We start from the raw sequence: 20,654 nt of genomic DNA, 5'->3' as shown, positions 1-20,654 counted from the left end.
GGCAGGTGTAGGACACATGGGGGGAATGACTGGAGACCCAAGAAACAGGCTGGGTTTTAAAAATTCCATGTCACTTCCTGCCTCTCCCCTCTTCACACTCCTGTCCTCTCACACCTGCTTGGTGTTTACCAGACTCTTCTATTCCTTGCCTACTGCCAGGCACATACACGGTGTTGTGTTCTGGTGCCAACAGCCGGGGAGGGCTCCAGAGTAGCCCCGAACTGCAGTGACATTCAGTGGGCAGAGGAATAAGACGCATTTCTGGCAGCAGGGCCATGAACTACAGACTGAGGGGTGCCTGAGTTAGATGGGCAGTTTGGGGAGCAAGGCATGAGGGGGGCCTTCCGGTGCCGAGTAAAAAGATGGGCTTTGACCCAGATTTCTGGGCAGAGACTGTGCCCATGTGAGGGCAGGGAGGCCCTTCTCAGACTTGGCCATACTTCCGGGTCTCTCTTCCTTGGGCTTGGTGCAAAGCCCAGGTGACATTAATTCCCAAGTACCGGGCAGTAAGGATGTGGGTTGTGAGCTGTGCTCTCACAGCTGCAAGGGCCTCAGAAGTCATCTCAACCAAAAAAGCTGCTATTCGGTCTGTGGACTGGATTTGATCTACCCAGCGTTTGGAGTAAATTATTGAGCAAACTGAAGAGTGGGGAGGGCTCTGGCACTCATCTTTGAGCCCAGGGGCCTGAAGTTGTAGGTAAGATTGCCTTTGTTCCTAGATAAAACAGGAATGGTGAGGATTACTGTTGTAATGTGACCTCAGAGAGCAGGAAGTTACTTGCCCTGGGTTCCAGCAATGCAGGGCCCAGAACCATCTTAAGGCTCGTCTGGCTGGGTGTGCTGCGCTGGGCAGGTGGAAGAGGGTGAGGAAGGGCTCTCTTTCCTAGCCGTTGCATCTCTTAAGATGTGAGCTAACACTTGGGGGATTTGTGCGATCACCCACAGAGGACATGGAAGACACTTCAACCTTTTACAATCTTTACTAACATACATGTTCCCTACATCGGGCCCTCCTACTCCATCAGCTGTGTGGGGCCTGAAGGCCTCACCCCAGGTCGCCCTGCGGTGCGTCTCGAAAGACTCTACCACACACCCAGGCACCTTTCCATCCAGCCGCTTGCTCGCCAAATATTTATTGCACAACCGGTAGGCACCGGACCCCGTGCTGGATGCCAGACACGACGCAGTGAACAAGATGCCCTCAGAGGGGCAAATGCCTGGTGGATTTGGGAGCCCAAGGCCCAGGGGGTAGCAGGCTCCCCACAGATAGCCAGCAGGTCTCCGCTGAAGCCAGACCTGAAACAAGACAGACCCCTCCCCCTCCGCAAGCGGCCCCCTGGGCAGAGGCAACATCTGGGGAAGAGACCGCTGGGTAGGAACGCGGCCTGGAGGCGTGGCGGGGGCTAGACCGGGGCTCCCGGCGGCCACGGGTCAGCGGACGATGGAAATGGTCTGGTCGGCCACCGCGAAGACTGGGAAGAGGGGCCCCGGGAAGGGCGCGCGGTGGGCGTGGAGCACCGTGCCCGAGGCCGGCTCGTAGAAGAGCAGTTCCTGCGCCTGCAAGTCTAGAAGCACGCCCAGCTGGCTGGGGCAGCGCAGCAGCCCCAGGGGCTCGTGCTGCCCGTCGTGTGAGAAACGGAACTCCTGGTCGTAGCGGGAGAAGACCCAGGAGAAGGTGTTGTGGCCCAGACGAGAGTCACTCCCGGAGCCCTTGCGGGGCAGCTGGCCCAGGGCCACACCCACCTTATAGGCGCAGCTGTTCTTCACGTTCACCATCCAGGTGTGCAGCCCAGCCTGGAAGGACGTGGCCGCGAGGGCATTGGGCCAGTGGTCAAAGCGCTCGGGGGCATCTGCACAGGCCTTGGACTTCTTGGCGTTGAAGGTCAGGGTCCTTCGATCATCTGACAGTTGCAGGAAGGGGCTGACGGTCCTCTCGTCGATGCGCACGTCCTCCATGCCTGCCAGGAAGAAGTCTCCCAGTTGCCCAAGGCCCACCCTCAGCCCTAACCCGGCCCTGTCAGGCCGCAAAGGGCTTCCTCCCCACTCCCTGGCAACGAGCTACCTCGCACAAGCCCCTTCCTCTCTCTGAGCCCCAGTCCCCTCAGCTGTCAAATGGGGATCAGTCGGACTTATCACAGGGTGGGCGTGAGGATCTGAAGTGCCGAGCATTAGTAAGTGCTCACCGGGTTGTGGCCATGACAACAAGAGTTCTTACTAGTCTGAGACCCTCATGTGTAAACTCGAAAGAGGGCCCAGAGGGAAGCAAGTTGCCCAAAGTCACACACCTAGTTGGTGGCAGGGCAGAATGAAGACCCAGCATTTTGTTCCCGTATCTAGCATCCAGCACTGATCAGAGCGCATTCCCATTGAGCCTCTCTGCGGCCCCCAGATCGGATCTGTCCCTGGGGCATGGCCCCTGGGAGCTAGGAAGCATCAGATCCTACTTTCCAACAACTCATGAAATGGGACCGCTGGCAAATCAGGCACTCTCTGATAACAGAATCCAGAGCGGACAAGCTAGAGCTTGAACTCAACATTGAAGGCTGACACACAAGGGAGGAGGGCTAAAAATTGAGGAACAAGTCAACCCATTACCCTAACCTCTCTGTGAATTGTGCAAACACTCCAACCAGGGGCACAGAAGCTGCCACCTAGCTTGGGGGGTTCTGCTTGGAGAACTTCCGCCCTGAGTGGGAACTCCTGCAAGGAGAAGGGCAGGCTGCATTCAGCCCCATGGCCTTAGCACGCAGCACGGGGCCAGGCCACAGCCGGCCTGAGTCAGTGTCTGGTGAGGGAGTAAGTGAGGCAAACCTAGGCAGCTCAATTCTCACTCCACATGCCCTCCAGCACTTGTACCTTCTTAAAGAGAAACTCGGTTTCCAAGAAATAATACCAAGCTGTCCCACTTGGGCAGGACAGAGCCGGGACTTACAGGAACCAGATTTTTCTTAGAGCCCACAGAGCAGTTTGGTCTGGACACAGGAAGGACCCAGCTGCACCAGGCCTGTCCAGCACCTTGGCTTCACGAATGACAAGCCTCATCTAGTGTCACTGTTTGCTTTAGCTGCCGTGCCAGATGTTCTGCTCCCCGGTGTGACCCAGCCAGTCAGCCAGCCACCCAGTTGTTCCCATTGGCGCTGGGCCCTAACAGTTCCTAACCTGAGAGGGACCCAAGAACCGCTGTCACCCAGAGCTGGGTAAGGAGTGGGCTCCGAATGCACTTCTCATTGAAGTTTAACTTGTCCGACTCCTGGGGATCCAAGATGCCCTCTGCTTCCTCGGTCCTTGTGGAGGGGAGAAAAACAAAACAAAAAGCAGGTTCAGGAAGGTTCTGGAAATGGATCTGGATCAATATAGGATGATGGGAAAGGGACAGAAGTAAAATCATCTTCCCATGAGGGTGATACCAGGATTGGCAGCCAGGCCCCACACAAGAGCCCCCTAAAAGGAGGCCTGAGCCAAACAGGAAGCTGGGCTTTCCCCTTGTGCCTCCCGCCCAGGGGCCTTAATTCCAGTGAGGCAGACAATTTCCAGGGAGGTAAATACTTGGTGCCAGTATTAGAACTTGGAGTTGGTCTGCTCTGTGGGAGAAACTACCTGCTGGGTCTCTAAGTTAGCAGCAGAGCAGGGACGGGACCTGAGCCACTCATGCACCAGCCTTTCCTCCCCCGTCCTATATGGAGAAAACCTCGCCTCCTTCCAAAACCTACTGGTTCAGTAAGAAGGTACAGCCACTCCTCTGCTCTTAAAATGCAAATATCCTTGAGGGATCCCACAAGTAGGGACTATCAGTTATCATCCGAACCATAAATTAGTTCCAGTGCTTTGCTCCCAATAGCCACCTCTCCTCAGCTCACAGGGGCACTAGGTTGGGCTGGAAGAAATATGGGAACAGAAGATGCCTAGGAGGGGAGAATGACCATTTATTAAGTATCCAGTTCCCTCTGTAGAATCTCACGTAATCTTTGCTATAACCTGGGAGAGGGTTGTTATCCCATTTGACAGGAAAGAAAAGAGATTCAAAGAAAGCACTCAGCTAAAAAGGGGAGCTGAGTTCAAGTCCTGACTCCAGGCAAAAATAGAACAAACCCAGCCTGGCATCCAGGCACTGTTCAACATAATTTTCCCCTTGATCTAAAATGAAAATGATCAAAGGGGTATAGGACAAAATAAGGGTTTGCCAAGGAGCTTTGCAGATCTCTGAACTGGGTTCTGAGAGCACACTCTTCCCCTAATTTCCTGACTCTGCCCATAATGAAGGAGCAGGGAGAGAGAGTGGGGCACATCTCATGGATGCAAGCCCTTTGCAAGACTGCCAGTGGCTGGCCTGGATTGGGAAGTGCAAGGTGAACAGAGCCCTAGAAAAGCTGAGAGCAGGCTCTGGTAACAAAGGCTCTTTGTGGTCAGGACAAGAGAGGGTCTGTTGCCACTTTCTCAAAGCACTGCATCTAGGGTTGGAGGAGCCCCAGCCATCAGGCGGGGAGAAAAGAGGAACACGTGTTGGCAATGCTGAGTCAAGCCGAGGCAAATCTGAGGCCAGTTGTAGACGCTAGAGTCTAGACAACCAGCTGATCCAGCACCTCATGGTTCAGAAGGGAAAACTCATGGGGATGCCTGGGTGGCTCAGTCGGGTAAGCATCTGCCTTCGGCTCAGGTCATGATATCAGAGTCGTGGGATCGAATCCTACATCTGGCTTCCTGCTTGGCGGGGAAGCCTGCTTCTCCCTCTGCCTGCTGCTCCCCCTGCTTATGCTCTCCCTCTTGCTTTCTCTGACAATTAAAATCTTTTTTTTTTTTAAGTATTTTGTCGTTATTGTTATTTTAAAATGCTAAGGAATAAATTCCAGATTAAATCAGGAATTCCAGATGGACTAGGAAACAAAAAACATAAAACAAAAACACACCAAACACTGTTAAGAACTTTGCAGGCACAACTGGCAACATTTGAATATGGACTGTATATTAGATAATAGTATCACATCAACAGTAATTTCCTGAGCTTAGGTGACACTGTAGTTATGTAAGAGATGGTCTTTGTTCTTGAAAGAAAGATGCTGAAGTATTTAGACCTAAAAAGTCTCACTTTCTGCAACTTACTCTCAAATAGGGTAGAAACAATAAGTGTCACATATTCATCTGTTAAATAGATAGGAAGGAAAAGACAGACCAAGAAAGGGAGCAGATGTGGCAAAATACTAACAATTGGATTTTCTAGGTGAAACTCCTTATACTATTTTCCAATTTTTCTCTACATTTGAAACATACCAAAATACCAAAATAAAAAAAAATTTAAAGATTAAGTTTTTTTGGTTTTGTTTTGTTTTGTTTTGCAAAAACCAGAACAGCTTAAAATTGAAAACAGGATGAAGACAATAAAGGAGAAAGAGAAGACTAGCAGAAGTGTGGAAAGATTAAAAGAGGGGAAAAGTAGGAACAAGCCTTTAAAGGAAACCATAAAATAAAGCTGGGGGCATCCACACCAGGGGAGCCTTCACAGACTTGCCAAAGAGTGAGGTAAATCTATACATACTGACACGGAGAGATTCCAGGAAAGTCTGATAAGTTATAGAACAGCAAGCAGTAAAACAATCCCTAGTGTGTTAAAAAATATATATATATATTTTTAGAGGTCAACAAGTCCAATCATACTCTCCCGCGACCCTGTTTACATAGGGAAGTCCCACAAGATACATCACTGACTGTTAAAGCTGATCACCTCCAGGGAATGGGATTGGGAAGGGAATGGGAAAAAAATAAATTCTTTTAAGTTATCTCTACGCCCACTGTGGCGCTTCGAACTCACAAACCTGAGACCAAGAGTCACATGCTCTACCCACTGAGCCAGCCAGGCGCCCCGAGATGTTTTAAATTTTCAGTGGTCTTATACTGATGGCATTCTTTTCTCTTTCTCCCATGCACATGTATTACTGTTGAAATTTAAATATAAAAACAGCTAAGAAGAATGGGTTGTGCTCCCCAGATACAGCTCTGAAATCTCTCACAGAAGCTGCAAGAATTTAATTTCTTTGCCTGGCAAATTACATCCTCTTGGCCACTTCCTCGGGCTCTTGGCTCCCAGTCTCTCAGGACCTGGGAGAGCCTGGTGAAGTGCTTTTATTACTGCTTCATTAAAATGCAAACTGTGAGTGGTGGTAATGCACACCTAGGTTTCAAAGATTCTTTTCTCAGAGAAAGGGGGACTGAGGCAGAGAAGAGGGTGATGGGACAGGCGTGGGGTGTGCGTCTCCACCCCAGCTAAGGGGTGTAGGAAGGTCCCTGCCCTTCCTTCTTTGAGCCTCAGTATTTTTATCTGTAGATGGCGGGGGAGGTGTGAAACACTCCAACAGGGGGACTGGAGATTTTGTAGCAGGATAACATTTCAGAAAGCCCTTGGCAAGCCTCCCATTGCTAAGTGTTTCTTTTATGACCCCGGCCCAGGGATCTAAAGCAGGTCTCCAAGTTAGACGCAGGAAGACCCCCCGTCCAGGGAGCATGGCTCTGGGACAGGCGCGCCGCCAGACGGCGCACGGTGGGCTTTCTCCCCAGACCAGCGGGGCCTGAATGACACGGACTAGTTACAGGCCTGCGGGCAATGGTCTGCACATCTGCCCAGGCAAATGACGGGGCCATACTCACCTCTCAAAAATCTCCTGCTCCTTCTGCTGTAAGAAAAGAAAACAGAGTCAGGCTGGGGACCAGGAACTCAGCAGGAAGTCAAGACTGGAGTATGTTCGACTGACATGGAGGGTGCCATGTGGGCAGACTCTGGGACAAAGCATTCTGTTCCTGCTTTAAGACCCCAAGCAAAGCTCTCTGGGCTCTTCTTCACACAGCTCTCACCGCACACTGGGAATGGATCGCCCGGATCACTGGCTCCCATGCCCCGGGGCATCCTGCGGTTCCCTCACAGGACCTCCGTATTTACCAACTCCCCGCCACCCTCCCCCAGACTGCCAGCTCTGGGATGGCTGGGACGCTTACTGATTCTTCTCCTGTGACCGTCCCAGTTTGGGACAGAATGTGCTCTGATGTGGAAGCAGTGGGACCCGGTGAAGGCACAATCTAGGGCAGCGATGGAAACTGCCCTACTTGAACGGCAGAATAGCTCTGTTGTTCCACATTCTGATTTCTCTGCTGGAATATTTCCTCACACGTCAGACTGTCCCATTAAAACTGCAAGCATCTGCATATCTATAGAAAGTACTCTGCAGGGATATGTATCAAAGTATGACCCACAGTCGTTTCTGGGCGGTCCGATTTAGGGACACCCGGGTCGCTCCCTCCCTCCGCTTCTGAGCCCTGTCTCTACCTCCCCACTTCCTTCATCATAGCGGCTCCTCTTTACCTGTCAGGCACCAGCTTCGAAGTTACTTCATTCAGGAAGCTGCCCCTGACCCCTGCCACCCGCAAGCCTGGACTGCGGGGTCTCTGGCTCCCAGTGATGTCTTCTACCAGAACACATAACCCTCCACTATCAGTTTAGGTATTCATCTGCTTCATAAGGCCATGAGGCGCTAACAGCTGTATCCTGTCACCCCACCCCAGGGCACAACGGCTCATAGTAGACACTCAGCAAATATTTGCTCACTATTGAAAGAATGGTTAGCAGGTGCAAAAAAAAATTTTTTTCATTTAATTTTATTTCTTTTTTTATTTCCTTGCCTCATCCCTGCTCTGAATTATCCTTATCCACCCAACTCCTACCAATACACATTCTGGATGTTTTAGACTTCGGGGTGTCTGGTCCACTGGCTGTGTCCTCACCCCTGCCTGACTTACAATCAGCTGGAGGTCATCCAGATGGGTGAGCATGGCCACCAGGCTGGTCCGGATGCTGTCCAGCTTCTGCAGCGCCTCAGTCCAGTGGACTCGCTGTGTCAGGATGCTCTGGTGGGCCCGCTCCTCTTCACCATGCACCTGTTCCAGCAAACGCTGCTCCTCGCTCTCACACAAACTCCTCACCACACCTAGCCTCTGGATGACCAGTTCCCGTGCCGAGCTGGCTGTGCTCTGGTGAGAGATAACACAGGGAATCGGGTCCTAGCCAATCCCCAGTCAAGATTAAGAGGATCTGGGCTCAGTAAGAAGGAGTGCTGGGATTGATTAGCCATGTCTGGCACAGGCACAGTAATGGAAGGAACAGTGCTTATGCCATCCCAGCCTTAAGAGTTCCCAAATATGGAAGAGAGGAAAAAATGAAATGGGAGGAAACCGGAGAAGGAGACAAACCATAAGAGACTCTTAATCTCAGGAGACAAACTGAGGGTTGCTGGAGTGGAGGGTGGTGGGAGGGATGTGGTGGCTGGATGATGGACATTGGGGAGGGTATGTGCTATGGTGAGTGCTGTGAATTGTGTGAGACTGATGAATCACAGACCTGTACCCCTGGGGCAAATAATACATTATCTGTTAATTAAAAAAAAAAAAGAAAAGAAAGAAAAAGAAAAAAAAAAAGGGAGTTCCCAAATATGGTTTAAGGTAAAGAAATGTGAGATTCAGACATCCATTTCATATCTTAGATTTAGGATCACAGAATGGAAGAGCTGGGCACGGTCTAGGGACCAACTAGAACTAATTATTTCATAGTTGAGAATACCAAGGCCAAGGGATCAAGGTCAGAGAATAAGAGAATTACAGCATGAAAGACCCTACAAAGTCTTCCCCATCAATAGGATCCATGCCAACGTAGTCCAGTTGATATTCTGACTATGTCTGAATAAAAAAAAATCTCCTTCTTTCCTAAATCTGTCCATTCCAATGGCTTCCGTGGTAGACTTCTTATTCATGCTGGGGGCATGCCATCCCCTCCGGGTTAGCTAATATGGCCCTCCTAGTAGTCAGCACAGGGTCTAGCACACAGGAGGTCCTCAAACTGAATGACTGAGGGGAAAGTTTCTTCTGATCAAGTCAAAAATCTCTTGGTAGCGCTCACAGGCCAAGTCAGGGACAGAGCTGGGACTAGAACCCAGCTCTTTGGACTCTCAGTCCAACACGATTCTCTTTCCCCCAGTGCGATCTGACAATTGATCCTCCCCAAATGTTGCATGAAATACCTGCAGTCTTGCCAGACAAGGGAGAGTAGAGCAGTCTCTTTCATGCCGAATGTCGGGGAGAGCCAACAGCTTTCTCTTGCCCTGCCCGTGCAGACCTGCTCTGTACAGTGAAGGGGGTAATGACCCCTGCTTTACAGAAGAAACTGAGACCCACGATTTGCCCAGGGGACAGGAAAAGAGTGAACCTAAGTGGCCTCAGTGAACCCACGAGTTAGTTCTAACTCCAACTTCAGTGTTCCCTGAGCCAACTTAAAACACTAGTTAGGAAGTTAGGCTTTATTTTTTTTTTTAAAGATTTTATTTATTTATTTGAGAGAGAGAGAGACAGAGCATGAGGGGGAGGGGCAGAGGGAGAGGAACAAGCAGACTCCCCACCTAGCAGGGAACCAGACATGGAACTCCATCCCAGGACCCTAAGACCATGATCTCAGCTGAAGGCAGAGATTTAACCCACTGACCCATCCAGGCGCCCCAGGAAGTTAGGCTTTAGAGACAAATAGTGCCTAGATTTAAACCTTAACTGATCCACTTACTCTCTGTAGGATGCTGAACACATTACTGATCTTCCCTATGCCTCTGTTTTCTAATCTGCTAAATGAGGGTAATAATAGTACCTACCTTATGAGGTTATTGTAGAAGATTAAATGAGTTAATGTATACAAAGTAAACAGAACAAAGCCCAGCACAGAAGTGTTCAACAACATTAGCTATTGTTCTCTCTATCCCACCTTGCTGCCTTGCCCACAGGGGTGGGTGTCTGTAGCCACGTCTGTACTACGTCTGTGAGCAGGACCAAGAACAGATCCCAGCCCAAGATGCAGCAGACACTCTCTCACTGGAAGACTGTAATCAATTTCAACACATTTCTCGACTCATTCCTGGTAAAGCGCGGCAGAGAAAAAAAAAATTTCCCTTTCCAAAGATATGCCAGAATAAACTAAACAGTATCCTAGAACAAAGCACAGAAATGCTGGAAAAATAGCCCAAAGCATCCTTTTAAAAGTCAAGCTGCCTGGGCAGCTAAGTAAAAGAAATCCCCTAGAATCCAAATGTGGAAAGGAAACTGAAAACCGGCTTAATCCAGGGCTCAGACTCTATTGCCCTGAATGCAGCTTGGCATTTATTTTAGAATTTTACACTCCTCTAAACTGAAGAGCCCAGTAAAGACAGAATTCTATGGAAAAATAGACAAATCTACAGCATGATATGAAATTATAAATGCTCCCTGACAACAATCAGTAAATATGGTAGATAAAAAAATTAGTAAGTATGGAAAAGATCTGAATGTGAAAATTTACGTAAAGTGACCGTGTTTTAGGGTATAGAGCAAGTCTCAACAAATTTCAAACAACTGATATGCAGACTACAATGAAGTTAAGTTAGAAATTACTGGAAAAAAAATAACAATGATAATTTAAAAAGTAAAACCATATATTTGGAGATTTAAAAACCTATTTCCAATAACACATAGTAAAATAACAAATCATAGTGGACATTTAAAAATACTTATAACTGAATGAAAATATCGTATCACATTTGTGAGAGGTCTGCTAACAACACCTTGATGAAAATATACGGCTTAAATGCTGACCTCTTTTTTTTTTTTAAGATTTTTTTCTTTTAAGATTTATTTATTTATTTATTTGACAGACAGAGATCACAAGTAGGCAGAGAGGCAGGCAGAGAGAGAGGGGGAAGCAGGTTCCCGGCTGAGCAGAGAGCCAGATGCGGGGCTCCATCCCAGGACCCTGGGATCATGACCTGAGCCGAAGGTAGAGGCTTTAACCCGCTGAGCCAACCAGGCGCCCCTTAAATGCTGACCTTGAGAAAGAAGACAGACTAAAATTAATAGACTGTGTTCAGCTGAGGGAGTTAAATAACAATGGCATCCATCCCCCTCCAAAAAAAAATTAGAAGGAAAAAAATTATAAAGATAAGAGGAACCGATGCATAGGGGCGCCCTGGTGGCTCAGTCGGTTAAGCATCTGCCTTCGGCTCAGGTGGTCCTGGGATCAGTGTCCCTCATTGGGTTCCCTACTCAGCAGGGAGGCTGCTTCTCCCTCTCCCTCTGCCTGCCACTCCCCCTGCTTGTGCTTTCTGTCAAGTAAATAGTAAATAAATAAAATTAAAAAAAAGAAAAAGAAGAAGAAAGGACGCCTGGGTGGCTCAGTCAGTTAAGTGTCTGCCTTCGACTTGGGTCCCGCATCAGCTCCTTGCTCAGTGGAGAGCCTGCTTCTCCCTCTGCCTGCCGCTGCCCTTGCTCATTCTCTCTCTGTGTCTCTGTCTCTCTCTGACAATAAATAAATAAAATTAAAAAAAAAAAAGATAAGAGGAAATAATAATGAGTTTTTTTGTTTTTTTTTTTTTTTTTAAGATACAAAAGAGGGGCGCCTGGCTATCTGAGTTGGAAGGGCATGTGACTTGATCTTGGTGTTGTGAGTTCGAGCCCCTTGGTATAGAGGTCACTAGAAAAAAATAAACTTTAAAAAGCGATACAAAAGAGAGGATCAACATACTAAAAGCTGGTTCTTTGAAAAGACTAACAAAATAGACAAGCCAGTGGCGACTTTAATCAAGATTAAGAAAAACTTGGGGGGCACCTGGGTGGCTCAGTTGGTTAAGCTTCTGCCTTTGGTTCAGGTCATGATCTCAGGGTCCTGGGATGGAGCCCCACGTCAGGCTCCCTGCTCAGCGGGGAGCCTACTTCTCCCTCTCCCCCCTCCCCCACTCCCCACTTGTACTTTCTCTCTCTCTAAAATAAATATCTAAAAAAAAAAGATTAAGAACAACGTTATGCCATTAAATTTAAAAATAGACAAAATACATAATTTATCTAGAAAAAAATTACTAAAACCAAAGAAAAAGTAAGAACCCTTTAATCATGGTGGGAAATGAATCAATAGTTAAAATTCACCTGCAAAGTGGTGCCTGGGTGGCTCAGTGGGTTAAAGCCTCTGCCTTCAGCTTGGTTCATGATCCCAGCGTCCTGGGATCGAGCCCCTCATTGGGCTCTCTGCTCAGCGGGGAGCCTGTTTCCTCCTCTCTCTCTGCCTGCCTCTCTGCCTACTTGTGATCTCTCTGTCAAATAAATAAATAAAATCTTTAAAAAAAAATTCACCTGCAAAAATAACACCATCCCAGCTAGTTTCACAGGAGGTGTCACCAAATATTCAAGGCACAGATAATTCCAGTCTTAGCACAAACACCTCCAGTGGAAACAGAGAGCTCCCAAATCATTGAGTAAGATTTATAGAACCTCAACACCAAAATCTGATACGGACTATGCAAAAAATGAAATTCATAGGCTAATCTCACTCTTGAGTATAGACACAAAAATCCTGAAACACACACCCAAAACCTGAAACTAAGATTAGCAATCCAACCTTAAAAATTTTGTATAAGGGTGACACAAGGGGAAGGAGAGGAGGGGGCTCGGTGATAAGAGGGTAGCACGAGGGATCCTTACAATGGAACTGTTCTCTATCTTGGCTGTGGGAGACATCACACGAATCTACATGAGATAAATCTGCACAGAAATAAATACACACACACACACCACACAGACGAGCGCAGGTTAAACTGCTGAAACATGCATAAGGTGGGTTGTACAGGCGTCGATGTCCCGGTTATGATACTGTACTATACAGTTAGGTAACATGTTATCATTGGGGGAAGCTGGACAAAGGGCACAGGGGATATGGCTCTATGATCATTTCTTACAACTATATGTGAATCTACAATTACCTCAAAATTTAAAATAAAAAAAAATACATATGATCAAGCTTACTAGAAGGAATTCAAGATGGTTTAGTGTGAGAAAGTCTTATTAATGTATTGCCATGTTTGGCAATTGATTGATGGGGAATAAAGCATATCTATAAACTGACCAACGGCATCATTAAGAACCTGCAGCAAACATGATAAATAATGGAAAATAGAAGCAATCAGAAGAGAACTTACACAAGCTCTGCCCATCACCTACCCACGTACCTGCATGTGCGCCCCTACGCTCTGCCTTCCGTTTCAGCATGTGAATGCCCAGGCTCTTACCTCCAGCTACCTCTCCATTTGTCTACTAGATCCCACCCCCCTTGTTGTACCTGAGTATCCCCCTTTCTCCTTCACCATTAATTGTCTCCTCTCTACCAGACAATGATTACCAGCATACACAGAATAATTTCTCCCATCTTAAAAATACCTTCTTGATCCCATACCACCCCCCCGACTATCATCCCATTTCTCAGCTCCTTTCTTGCAGCAGAGCTCCTCAAGTGTTGGCTGTGCCAACTCTTCCAAATTACTCTTCTGTTCTCTCTGAAACCCACTCCGATCAGACTTCCACTCCACCACTCTACAAGACACTCCCTCCATCATAATCTCCACTGATGAACATGTTTTTCAATCCAATGGCCCACTCTCATTTCTCACCTTACTTAACCTCTGCAACATTTGACATCCCACCTCCCTGAAACCTCTTATGTGGACACAACATCTTAGCTTGACTCCTATCTCATTTGTTGTGCCTTCTTGGTCGACTTTGCTGGTTCCTCCTATCCTCATCTTCCTCTTCCTCTTTTTAATTTCAATGTGGGGCTCCAGCTCATGACCTTCAGATCAAGAGTCCCAGGCTCCTCCGACTGAGCCAGCCAGGCGCCCTCCTTTTATCCTTCTATCTTCTTAATGGTTAACTGTGCTCTGGAGCTCTGTCCTTGGATCCCTGCTTTTTTCTTATCTATTCTTAATCACTTAGTGATCTCATCCCTTCCTGTGGCTTTCAGTTTATATCACTCATTTATACACTCATGGAATCTGTCTTCAGCCTAGCCCTCTCCCAACTTACACATATCCAGCTACCTCTTCAACATCTTCCCTTGGATATCTAACAGGCGTCTCAAATTTAACACATCCACATCTGAGCACCTAATCTCCTCCCCTGTCAACCATCACTCTACATGTGGTCTTACCCCACCTTGGTAAATGGTTACCTCATCCTTCCAGTTCTCAAATCAAGGCATTCAAAGGGAAAAAAAAAAAAAAAAGTTAACAGTTATCCTGCCCCCCTCCCGTACCTTTCTCTCTTGCCTATATCCAATCCATCAGCAAATTCTGCTGTTTGTTCCTTCAGAATAAACACAGAATCCAGACACTTCTCACCATCACTCATGTCCAAACCACTCTTGTCTTTCACCTGGGTTATGACACCAGCTTACTAATCATTCTCCCTGCTTTTACCTATGGTCACTTCTCAACATAGTAGCTAGTCTTCCTTTTAATTTTTAATTTTTTTAATTTTTAAATTTTTATTTATTTTTAAAGATTTTATTTTATTTATACAGCAGGGAGAGAGGAAGAGATAGTGAGAGGGCTAGCAGGTAGAGAGAGAGGGAGAAGCGGTCCCCCACTAAGCAAGGGGCCTGATGCGGGTTCAATCCCAAGACCCTGGGATCATGACCTGAATCGAAGGCAGACGTTTAATTGACTGAGGCACCCAGGTGCCCCACTGTGTTCCTTTTTAATCTTAAGTCATATCATCTTACTGTGCACAGAAATTTCGAAAGACTTCCGACTTTACCCAAACTAAAGGCAAAGCCCCTGTGTGGCCAGCGGGGATACTATGTGTGTGGCTCCCCCCATACCCTGCCTCTCGGACGTCACCTCCTGCTGCTTTCTTTCACTCTGCCTCCAGCTCATAGGCCCCCTTGCTGCTCCTCCAATGTGCCAGGTGCGCTCCCACCTTCGGGCTTTTGCACTTGCCATTCCTTCTTTCTAGAACTCTCCCTCAGATATCTGGTCCGTTCCCTCACCTTCTGTAAATTTTGTGCAAATATCAACCTTTACTTAGGTCATTCCCGATCGCAGCGTATGCAATCACAAACCCCGTTCCCAACAAGGACGTCCCCCTTCCTATGCTGAACTTCTCCATAAAACCTTCGACCTTCTGACATAGCATGTATTTAATCATCGGCCTTCCCCTACCCATCCACCCACCCCGACTAATGATGTAAGTTTCAGGAAAACAGGAATTTCCGTATGTTTTGTTCACTGTGGAATCTCGAGCACAGAGAACAACGGTGCTTGGCACGTGGTGGGTGCTCACAGATTTGTTAAACGGCGAAACGCTGTGAGTATGCCCTTTGAAGTCAGCATCTGCTACACTCGATTCTTTTGATATTGTACTGAGGCCCTAGCCAGCGCTGTCAAGGCGAGAAAATAAAAAGGATGAAGAAAAAGAGAGAGAGAGAGAGAGAGGAATGGTCATGCTAAGAGCCGCAGGACTGAGCACAGAAGAGCTGCCTGGCCTCCTGGAAGCTTCTTCTTTCCTTCAGGTTCTTAGAGGCTTCTGTATCCTGCCAGGAAGTTCCCTGTTTTTGCTCAAGCTAGTTCAACTGGGTTTCATTCTACGCAATCAAAAGAACCTTGACTAAGAGCGTGCCAAGCCTGCACCACTGTCCATGCTGGGGAAGGAAGGATGGCATGTCCTGAAAGAAATCCACAGTCCCGACCTGTGAGGAGCATAGCTGAGAGTGAGGAGGTGGCAGTGGCGGTGGGGTCAGCTGGATAAAGGATTGGCAGAGGGGGGTTGCAGAAGGAGCCCTGGCCTGGGAGTCAGAAGATCCAGGCCCTGGATCTGACTCCGGCAGAAGGTTGTGGACCCGGGGCAAGTCAGTTAACCTCTTGGTGACCCATTTCCCCATCTGTCAACAGGACTGTAACTGCCACCTACTGCATAAAGATTGTCGTAAAGAACACTCCACATCCAAGTCTAGAGGTTATTTTCTAATTTAGGGGCTGACCACTACATACTCAGATGGTGGAAGAATGCTACCCTTCCTGATCCTTTACCCCAAAAAAGTCCTTTTCCAGCAGTATTTGCCCCAGTGTGGTACCAGGAATGGTCTTCTCTGCCCAGATGGTAAGAGCACAGCTCAGAGAGATGGGAAACCGACCTTCCCGGGCATCCAGCTTTGCTAGTAGCACAGTGAGTCTGTGAGGTTGGGAAGGGATCCCAGACTGGTCCACACTCTCGAAGCTGGAGTCTTATCCTAGGAGGGGTCCAGAGCATAGGAGAAGGAAAACTACCTACCACTGCTCTCTGGTTCTTCTCTGGCAGGACCTCGGCGACATACTTGGTGATGCTGGCACTCAGAATCTGCAGCCTCTCACACTGGTCCACGATCCTGTTCTGCAATGCAAAGGACACCCATGGTGTCTGGTTCCATGTTGATCCATCCACTCCATCCCACCATCCCAGTGATCTCCCCCCTCTTATCCCACCTCAGCCACTTGCACCCAGGGTCACACCCCAGACCTTGCTATTACTGAGAACTATAGCACTTTCAAATTCTTCATTTAAGGGGCCCACACCCTGCCACTTCTATCCTTCCAGATGACTAACTCTAGATTCCCCAGTCCAACCATTCTTCAGCTCAGCTGAGGCCACCCAAACGTTACTCTTACCACTTTTCTTTGTGTTTTTTTTTTAAGATTTTTATTTATTTATTTGACAGACAGCGATCACAAATAGGCAGAGAGAGAGAGAGGAGGAAGCAGGCTCCCTGCTGGGCAGAGAGCCCGATGCAGGGCTCGATCCCAGGACCCTGAGACCGTGACCTGAGCTGAAGGCAGAGGCTTAACCCACTGAGCCACCCAGGCGCCCCTAGTCTTACCACTTTTCAATGTCCATCACCCACTCTGTGGCTTCAGTTCCCTCCTTCTCCTGAAATCCGTGGTCCATCACCATAATCACTTGCCTGCACACGCTCTCAGTGTTCCTTCTGACCCAGCTCCCTGGCTTTCCACACCTCAGCAGAAGAACATGGCTTCTCAAACTGCCCTTCCCTAAGACGTCCCCATTCTTTAGCAATCATCAACCTCCTTACCCCAACCCCACACCCTGGGGTTACTCTCCAGGCCGGCATGTATCTAATCCCTCAGTGAGTCCTATCAGCCCTGACTCTGCAGTTCCTCTCTCTTCCTGTCTCTCTCTCTCCTCTGGCCACTTCGGGTCACCTCCACTCCTATTATTCTGCCCAGACAGCCATTATCTCTCACAGGAGAGAAATTAGGTCCAGTCACGTCCCCTCCACACCCTCCAATGGCTCTCCAGCGCACTCACGGTGAGATCAAGCGTCTCACTTTAGCCAACAAGGCCCTGTCTGATGGGACTCTGCCTACTGTGCCAATGTCACCTCCTAGCACTCTCCGCACTGGCCTTCTTTCTGTCCCATAAACACACCAAACTTTTTCTGACAACAGTGTCTCTGCATCTGCTGCTTCCTCTGCGGCCAGCAGTCTTCTGGATATATAAAGGGATATAGCCCTTTATATGCAAGTCCCCTCCCCCACTCCATTCAGGGTCACCTCCTCAGAAGCCCTCCCTGACCACCCCCACAGCCCATTCCCTTACTTCGCTTATTTTTCTTTCTTGCATTTATCACACCTCTGCCTGTATATTCTGGGTGTGTTTCCTTGTTTTGTATCTTTCCCCCCATGGCTGGAACACGAGCACCATGACTTTGACTTGTTCGCTATGGGCCACTACCTAGAAGAAAGTTCCTCCTACACATAGAGGCCCTGGATAAATATTTGCTGAATGAATGAACATCCACTTCTGGGACCACAAGAGGTGCCACGGTTCACATCGGCCAGAGCTGGGAGCGTGCCCAGGGGAGCAGGGGAACATTTTAGAAACAAAGATGCTGAAGCCCCCAGAGAGGTGACTTGCCAGGCCCCTGCTTTTCCACTCCATTTCTCCAGGTACTTGAACGTGACTCCTTCCTAGCCAACAGCTCCTCCACGGCTTCCCCTTAGAGCTCTGCCAAAAGGCAGCTGGGCTCCTCTTCTAGGAGACCCTTGCAAATCCTCACCCCCCACAGTCAGGAATTCCATCTGAGGCTTCTCTGGTCCAAATACTGAGTGAAAGAACGGAGCTGCTTCGAGGAAGCTGTGATCAGCACACACCAGAGGACGAAGGAAACCCGGCGAAACTTACAAAAAGCGACAGGACAAGAACCACGAAGGTGAGAGAGAAGTTGTGAATGCTAACCATCTTGCCCTGGGGCAAAATTTCTTTGACACTAGAGGGATCACAGAAGGAGTATGAATCACATATATCATCACAGAAGGAGTAAATGTCATAAGATATTCAAAATTGGAGAAAGGCAAGAGAGAAAGAAGAGAAGGAAAGAAATTCCTCCCTCCACGCAAAGAGGTGAACATACTTAGGACCTCAGTAGGGCTCGGGGAAGACACCCCGGACAGAGGCATTCCGAATCAAGCACCTGCCCGGACACCCTGCCCCAGCCTTCACGCCCTTCTACCACTCGGATGTGGCTCTGGTGGCAACTTTTGGGGTTTATTTTTTTTTTAGGTTTTATTGCATTCTCACACCCATTCGCACCACTTCCTCCCTCCGATGAACCAAGAGGTGGTTTTGTCTGACCAAGTTAATGATTCCCTTGGTCCAGTTCCTGAATATTAGAAACCTTGGAGGAGTTACCAGCCTGCTCTGGGCCTCAGTTTCCTCATCTGTAAAATGGAGGTAGGATATCACTTCCAAAGTTTGGTCCGGATGGAGTGAGATGATGGACATTGAAGTGCTTTGGCGCTTGCAAAGTTTCCACCATTACGCAAGTTTATCATACCACATTATCTGAGCTTATTTTCATCACTCCTATGGATGATGGGTAGCGGTGACAGGTAGGACCAACCAGGAGCTTTCGGGTGTGTCACTGAGTAAGCGAATCCCTCCTGGCCAGTCAGCTAGGTGTGTTTATTACCCTTCAGTTTGAGTCCCCAGGGAGAGCCCTCAGGCCTCACAGAAGGGCAGAGCACTGGGGTGAGGTTGGGGAAACCAAACAGCTTAATCAAATTGCAAGGAAATCCCCAGGGACCGCAACTAGGATGGAAGGAGGGAGGAAGACGCAGGGTAACTTGGACTCCCCAGTCTCAGATCAGGGGCAGGTGGTGATGAAGGTGGCAGCTTGGAGGTAACTGGAGTGGAGGTGAGGAGGAACTCTAGGGGAAGAGATCCACCAAGAACCTCTTGAGATCCTCCCCACCCCCTCCGTTTACCCAGGTCGAGCCAGTTTGGAGTACAGTCAAGACCAACCCCGAAAAGGAAAAGAAATCACCTCACCGGGAAACCTGAAGGGTGGACGGGGGAGGGGCTTTGAGCCCAGGGGCTGAGGAGGGAGGAGGGCCGGCTTTATCTCAGGTCAGCTTCCACCGGGGCGGGAGGTGGGGCACACGTAGTCCCAGGACGTGCAGCGGCCTATGGCCCAAGGCCAGGCCTGGCTCTCACCCCTCAACAGATGCAACGGAGGAAGAGTGGGCAGCTGGATCCGCCACTATGTGGTAGACTACAGAGCATTTCCCCCATTATCTTGGGTCTCTGGCACAACCACCCCAATAAATGAGCGCTATTATTGCCCTACAGATGAGGGCGCTGAGGCTCTGAGACTTACGAGACTCTGAGCTAGGTGGGGAGCAGGCGGGATTCGAACTCACGTCCCCACGACTCCAGAGGCCCCACCCTTAACTGACTAGTTCCAAGGCCAGCCCCACCGCGGGGCCTGGGCCCCGGACCTGCCGCCGGGTCCCCCTCGGCGCTCCGCCACGGCGTCCCCTCCTTCCAAGAGCCTCCCCTCTCCTCCCCCCGCCCCGCCTTCCGGCGCCCCCGCCCGCTCACCCGCAGCTCTTCCGCGCGTTCCTCCGCCCGGCGAATGCGGTGGCCCCGGCAGCGGCCGCCGGGCCCCGCGCAGGCGGCGCACACGGGCCGTCGCTCGGAGCAGCAGAACCAGCTCAGAGCCTGGCCGTGCTCGGGGCACAGCTGCCCGGACGGCGGCCCCGCGCTCTCCGCAGACATGGCCGAGCGCCCCGCGCCGCGCGCTCCACCTGCCGCAGGTGACTGCGGGGCGGGGCCTCCGCGACCCCGCCCCCGGGTCGCGACAGGCGGCCCGGCGCGCTGGCCACCCCGGCTTCCTGCCCGCTTGCCCTCGCCGCCGCCGGGTGGGCGCTCGCCGGCACTCCCGCGCGGGGTCCGCCGGCCTCAGCCAGTTCTGTGATTTTTCTGCTGAATTAAGTCGCCTTGTATGCGTGTTAGTTTTAGGACAAACGTAAAACACCGAGTATTAATGTGACCGTAGCAAACTTAATTGAGCACTTACTAAGCGCCAGACTTTTGGTAAGCGCCTTAAAGCGTTTTATAATGGGCTACAACAGCCCTTTTTTGACAGGCAGCTCTGGACGAGTAGTTTGCAGATAGGTTCTGGTGTTAGGCTGCCTGGGCTCAAATCCCTGCTCACAGGCAGAGCACCCTCGGTGGCCTCAGCTGTAAAATGGGGATAGCGTCGGTACCTGCCCCCACAGACTTGTGCTGTGGCTTAAATGATTAAACAGGACCCGGAGCACACACAGCGGCTGCAATTGCTGAGCGTCTGTTAATAACGCAAGGAAAGTACTAGTATGATCCCCGTTTTTATGGAGGTTAAGTAACTTGCAGGGAGTCACAGTTGCTAATGGGCAGCAATGAGACTGGAATTCAGGCAGCTTGATTTGTAGCTAATATGGTTAATATTTTTTAATTGCATATTAAGGTCC

At 49.4% G+C, this 20,654-nt stretch overlaps 1 protein-coding gene across 2 annotated transcripts; it reads right to left on the bottom strand.

Moving 5' to 3' along the window:
- Positions 1-1,119: 1,119 nt before the first annotated feature.
- Positions 1,120-19,932, bottom strand: BSPRY (B-box and SPRY domain containing). 2 transcript variants are annotated; one of them, XM_032865648.1, is made up of 6 exons: positions 19,744-19,932; positions 16,138-16,236; positions 7,780-8,010; positions 6,637-6,662; positions 3,160-3,284; positions 1,120-1,958 (listed from the first exon to the last, which is right to left on the bottom strand). In XM_032865648.1, exons 1-6 carry the CDS (start codon positions 19,918-19,920, stop codon positions 1,432-1,434), a joined length of 1,185 nt encoding a protein of 394 aa, XP_032721539.1. In that variant the 5' UTR covers positions 19,921-19,932; the 3' UTR covers positions 1,120-1,431. The 2 variants fall into 2 exon arrangements, with proteins under 2 accessions (XP_032721539.1, XP_032721540.1); XM_032865649.1 differs by having other exon boundaries at positions 6,637-6,659.
- Positions 19,933-20,654: the final 722 nt, after the last annotated feature.

The sequence above is a fragment of the Lontra canadensis genome, unplaced genomic scaffold (assembly GCF_010015895.1).
Source record: "Lontra canadensis isolate GAN:19392208 unplaced genomic scaffold, GSC_riverotter_1.0 scaffold30, whole genome shotgun sequence".
In the NCBI taxonomy this organism is placed as follows: Eukaryota; Metazoa; Chordata; class Mammalia; order Carnivora; family Mustelidae; genus Lontra; species Lontra canadensis.
This window is presented reverse-complemented; position numbering and strand designations above follow the sequence as displayed.